The 6000-nt window shown below is 38.2% G+C and overlaps 1 protein-coding gene across 1 annotated transcript; it reads left to right on the top strand.

Annotated features, from left to right (window-relative positions):
* Positions 1-5337: 5337 nt before the first annotated feature.
* On the top strand, positions 5338-5739 carry LOC120768746 (protein GVQW3-like). The gene has a single exon (XM_040095518.1). It carries the CDS (start codon positions 5338-5340, stop codon positions 5737-5739), a length of 402 nt encoding a protein of 133 aa, XP_039951452.1.
* The last annotated feature ends 261 nt before the right edge of the window (positions 5740-6000 follow it).

Genomic DNA, 6000 nt, shown 5'->3' with positions numbered 1-6000 from the left:
TAACTATTAGTTAATAAGATATAGCATTTTTGTGTTAGTTTACAGCAAAATTGATCATAAAGCATTTCGTGTGTTAATAAAGCAGTGCTTTTTTGGGGAAAATAATGTTGAATTTTGGCTCAGGGAAATCCACCGCTGAAAAGACATTTGCTAAGCTGGAAACAGGCGAAATGAGCACTGAGGACAATGATGCTCTAAGGATTCGAATGCTATGTGCAAAGTAGCTGCCTCGCAAGTTCATAATCCAATAAAAACAACGAATAACTGATTCTGGGAAGTATTTGAGCGCTCTTTAATCGTAATAAAACCGAATTTTTGCGTCGGTGTGTAACAATAGAAACATAGCTCCATCATTTGCCACTGGAGGTCATCAGTCTTTTTGTATGCATGTTGTATAATACATACTCAACGACTGATTACTGAGCCAGTTATAAACCATTGTACTGCTTATTTGGTTGCAGTTCTTTTATACTATTACAAATACTTAGCAATTGTATTATTTTTGAAGAAGAATCTGTTTAAAATTGTAGGCATATATTCATTTGAAGTGAGGTTTTTTTTATTGTTTTTGTTATTGTTTTTTTTTTGAAGAAATGAAATATTAAAATTTTTAAAAAATGCTTATTATTTGAAATATAATTTTTGTATTTATGAGTTGGGAGGATGGGGTCATGTGTAGAAGTTCACGCAAGTGAGGAAAGTTCTCTGATCGCCATTCACTTGGGAGTGGCCAGAAACGATTCTTTTACATATGACTCAAGCAGCTCACGACTTCCGGTCTTTGACCAAGTATCCTCTGGTTAGCCTAAGAACATCCGTTCGAAGGTGAGCTAAAGTGAGAAGGCGAAACATTCCCTACATAGGGTTGTGCGCTGGGATTGGGACCCGCCACGTAAAAAACAATACCAATGAAAAGGAAAAATTCAATTTTGACATAAAGATATAAAAGGTATCCTATGTCCTTACCCTGGTTCTAAGCTTCTTCCCCACCAATTTTCAGCCAAATCGGTTCAGCCGTTCTTGAGTTATAAATGGTGTAACTAACAACAACTTTCTTTTATATATATATAGATTGATATTATCCATTAAGATCCATACACTTTTCATGCGCTTGAACCAATGGTCGAAGTTCTTTTGTCACTCTGATTGAGGTATCTCCAAACATGCGTTCTGAACGCATCAACTGCCTCTTTAGGTGTCTCAAAAAGTAGAACTCTTAGTTTATTTTCTTCATTCGGGAATAAAACGGAGTCATTCGGTGCCGGCATGCTCAAAAATGTTGATTCAGGCGAGAAGAGAGATCCGTGTTAGGCGGTTGATTTTCCCAATTTCTTGAAAGACAACTGGCAACCAACTGTTTTGCTACCACTCAGAATTTACTGTTGTTCCAGTGCTATGGTGCTATATGTCTAGTTTTTTCCAAAAACGATCAACCATTTGCTTGTCAGTACATACTTCGTGCGCGAGCAATTTTTATTGGATTCAGGTCATCTTGAAATACCCATACGGTTGACTGCTTTTTACTTTCGTGTTCATACGCGTAGCTCCACGATTTATCACCTGCCACGATGTCGAACACGTGTTTCGAAGCCCCGCTATCGAATTTTGTTAAGGATTCTCTCCGACTGATTGACACGAATTTATTTTTGAGCGATTGATAAATTGTTTGGGATCCAACGTGAACAAATTTTTGTTTACAGTTCCATGCAATATTTAAAGTATACTGGTACCACTAATACCTGTAGTTGTCTAACCTTAGGTCAAATGACGATCATACAATATCAGTCTGCGCACAGCATAAAAAGTTTCTGTAACAATAATTAGAACGAAATCCGTTTTGAGGTGATCTACAGCCTCAATTGAATTCACCATACCACCGATAAACAATGTTCTTAATAGAGCTTCATCACCAAAAATTGCTGAGAAAACCTACATCGAAGTTGTAAAAAATAATCGTGTTAAAATGTTAAATTTTTTGGCTGAGAATAATATTTTAAGTTACTGTAAACAACACAAATAGCGAAATATAAAAGGCATGCTACTTATGCATTCGTTGAAAACTGTTTAAGAACTGCAGCAAATTGTGTTAAAGAATTGTGGGCAAAGCTTACTAGATTATTTGAGTCTAAGAAAAGTGAAAGCACTATTGTTCCAAAATCATTTTTTCGAAAAAACGCCTCGTCTGTGAAACAATGCTTTCCGACTACTTGGATGTCATGAGGCGTATTAATACTGGGGGTGAGCCGTTGATCAATGGTACGACCCGGAAACATACGATCAATTGGCAAAGGTGAGACAAATGGAAAAAATCACGTCAGAGCGGATCAGAAATCAAGGTTATGTTGACAGTTTTCTTGGATTATGCGTCGTTTGCGTGAAGCTATTCAGAATTATGGGCCAACAACTATTGGTTTTTGCACCGTCGCATTGATTCTTCATGAGTTTTTCGTCAAATTTTCTACATATATCCTGCTGCAACCACCGTATTCGTCTCATTTAGCTCCGTGCAACTTCTGGCTATTTATCAAACTCAAACGATCGGCTATTCCGTAAATTGAGTTCAACAAATGTTTCGAGGTTTGGAAAAAACTTTGGCCCAAGCGTGCTGAGTCCAAGGGTGACTACTTTGGACTGCTATGTTAGGGAACGACATAGATTTTGAAGAATAAATTAAGAATTTTTAAATTATGTTCAATCCGAAGAATTGTTTGTGAAATCTCATTGCGATGGAAAGGTGTACCATAAATTTGAAACCAAATTTATTACTGTTATTGCATGGTACGTAATATTTTATCGCCAAGTTTTCTCATAGATGTCCGGTTATTCAACAAATAGTTGTTAATTTATACGAGAACTTGTGTGCAATCAGAAAACGCTCAAGCGAGGGCAGCAGAGGTAATTGCTGTAATTCTTTGAATTCATAAATCATACTTAGAGCTCCCCTGGATTTCAGCACTCCGTATACAAACATACTTATGTATGTGTATATAGAAATATACAAACAGCGACTATTTGCTCATTTGCAGCTTGTTTGTTGTTTATGTGTAATCACTTTTATGTATTTGCGTAGGCACGCCTGTCAATTTGCCAGTGCGTGTGTGTTTAGACAATAAAACTATTTAACAACAGCGACGATGATGGCGGCTAAGCAAATTAAAATACATACACACACGCGCGCATACGCACATACATATGAACAAATCCTGACAAACGCTTTGATCTTAGCCGACGCATGACTGACGGAAAGTCGGCTGGATGGATGGATGGATGAAACTGCTAAAAAGCTGGCGAATGAGTGACGGAGTGAAGTGTTATGTGTGCCTAGTTGCTGCATGAGATAACCTAATTATCACACTATTTCAAGCATCAAATATGTGCATTTGTATGAAAATACAAACAAACAAAACAATACATCCCGACGCGGCCAATGTGAGTAGCCGATGATGAGTTGAGCTGTTTTTACCGCCGACTTCCTTGAATTTTTCGCCAAGCGCATATTAACATAGCAGTGTGTTGTTGCTGATGGTTTTCTGCTTACTATTTGTGTTTGTTTTTGCGTTCTTAGTGCTTTGTGGAATGATATAAACTCGTAAAATGTGCAATAAATGCGCTGCAGTTCACGCGCAATCTTCAAAGCATTTCTGATTAGGCCGCGCATGTTAAAGGCACGCCAGCCACACATTCCGCTAACATGCAATTGTCTGCAGCATTGTTGGTGTTGGTGTTTTAGTTCTTCAGCGTTAATTTGTAAATCCCCGCAGCGGATGTGGCGTCTGCGCCGCACCTTTGCAACGAACGAACCAGCGATTCCGCAGTATTCCGTTAAATGCAACGCCACGTTTACTCCCTGCAATAAAACTATAAATGCATAAATGGAAAATGTTCCAATTTGCTTGTAAAAATGCAGCATTTTGTGTCAGATCAAAGTTACGCGTTATCAAGCCGCCTTTTCGGGAAGGAAAAAACAGCTGTACACACCCTTCTTTAACGACAGGTGAGATTTTATGAGCTCTAATTATAACCTTATGTCGGTGTGTAAGAACTGGTTCGTACATCATAAATTTCTAACAATCCAACCAACTGAAGCACTATTAGTATAGATATTATCAATTGCTACGTGTGTTTTACATAAAGTAATCAGGTAGTTTATATTTCCTATATCCTTTTAAAAATTAACAGAATTCATAATCTGTACTTTGATCTTAATGGCTTCCAGCTTCAGTCTATACATATATTTTTTAGTGCTAGAACATAATTTTTTGACAACAAGGAGCTTTTAATCGAGATATAGAGCCCGGCGAATCACTATCGATGTGTGTGGCCTGGCGTTGTCCTAATAGAACGCAACACTTTCCGTAATGACCAGAGTTGACCGCTTATTGACGCTTGCTTCTCTCAGACGGTCGAACTGTGGATAGTAAGGATTTGAATTAAGTGTTTGATCATAGGCGAGAAGTGCTCAAAGTAAATAATTCACTGTCAATACCAGTGAACACAGAGCGAAATCTTCTTTAAAGTCAATTCTAAAAGATAACTAAAGTCATATATTAAAAACAAGTAAGGAAGGTCTAAGTTCGTGTGCAACCGAACATTTTATACTCTTGCGAGTATTGCGAATATTACACACAAAATATAGTCAATATCGGTCAAGTTAGTCCTGAGGTATGGCTTTTCATCGTAATGCGATCCTCTTGTATAACAACAGGTGTAAAATTTAATGCTTCTGGAGTATCTATTTATTGATTTATCGCGCTTTTGGTACTTTTTAACGCAACCATTATATGAGGAATGGGCGGGGTTAACAGATGATTTCATCCATTTTTACAGTATCGCTTGGAGTACTTAGTTATTTATATTGAGTGAATTTGGATATTGTACCTTAAGTGGTTTAGGAGATATTTATATTAAACCTCTTAGAGGGCCACGCCCATTTTTTTAAATTTTTTTGCCCACAGATGCCCCTTGCTACAACGACGTCCTGTACTATATTTCAGTTTTATCAGAGTGTAGAGGTTAGTTATGGCAATTTATAGATTTTCGCTTAATGGACGTGGAGCTTTGCACGAACAGATGAACGGAGAGACAGACATGCGGAATTCAAACAAAGGTTAGGTAAACCAAACTACACCCTGTCAAGAAAATATCGGGAATTCTTCATTTAAATCTCCTGCTTATATGGAAGATAGGTAAATTTTTTTTCCTAGGTTAGTACCCTGCCCTTAATTATGATGCCAAAAATTTGCGCGATCTGTCCTGGTTGACAGTGTTGGACAGTGCAGGGTGTTTACAGCAGCTGTTTATGTCAGTCGACCTCAGTAGTGTTTGTCAAATTTTACAATGACCAAAAATATTGATCAACGTATTTGTGTTAAATTTTGTGTTGCGAACGAATTTTCGTGTGCCGATACATTGAAAATGTTGCAGAAGAATTTTGGCGAATCTGCTTTATCAAAAACGCCCACTTACGAGTGGTACAGGGCAGTCAAGGGGGGTCGGGAGACCGTCGAAGACTTGACTCGTTTTGAACGGCCTTCATCGAGTATGACCGATGTTAACGTTGAAAAAATGAAGGAAATTGTTGCCGAAAATGGCCATGTGAGCTTGAGAGAGATTGCCCATAAAGTGGAGATGTCACACCAGAGCGTACGTACGATTATACTCGTACACGAAAAATTGGACATGCTACGCGTTGCTGCAAGACTTGAGCCAATTCAAATCCCACCTTTATGGAACGCATAATTACTGGTGATGAGACATGGGTTTACGAATATGACACACTTACGAACCAGCAATCATCCGAATGACGGCCCAAAGGCGCGCCAAGCCCGAAAAAACCACGCCAAAGTCGATCGGAAGTGAAGGTAATGCTCATTTTTTTCTTCGATATTCGTGGTGTCGTCTATTATGAATACGTTCCAAGTAATCAAACCGTCAACAAAGAGTATTATCCTGAGGAGTTTGTGGGCCAACAAAAGCCATCATTGCGAATGAATTTTTGGC

The sequence above is a fragment of the Bactrocera tryoni genome, chromosome 2, assembly GCF_016617805.1.
Source record: "Bactrocera tryoni isolate S06 chromosome 2, CSIRO_BtryS06_freeze2, whole genome shotgun sequence".
Lineage (NCBI taxonomy): Eukaryota > Metazoa > Arthropoda > Insecta > Diptera > Tephritidae > Bactrocera > Bactrocera tryoni.
The sequence above is the reverse complement of the archived record's forward strand: the minus strand, read 5'-3'. Positions and strand labels throughout refer to the sequence as shown.

Coding starts and splice junctions, on each gene's coding strand:
- LOC120768746 (XM_040095518.1), top strand. CDS start 5,338: ATGACCAAAAATATTGATCAACGTATTTGTGTTAAATTTTGTGTTGCG.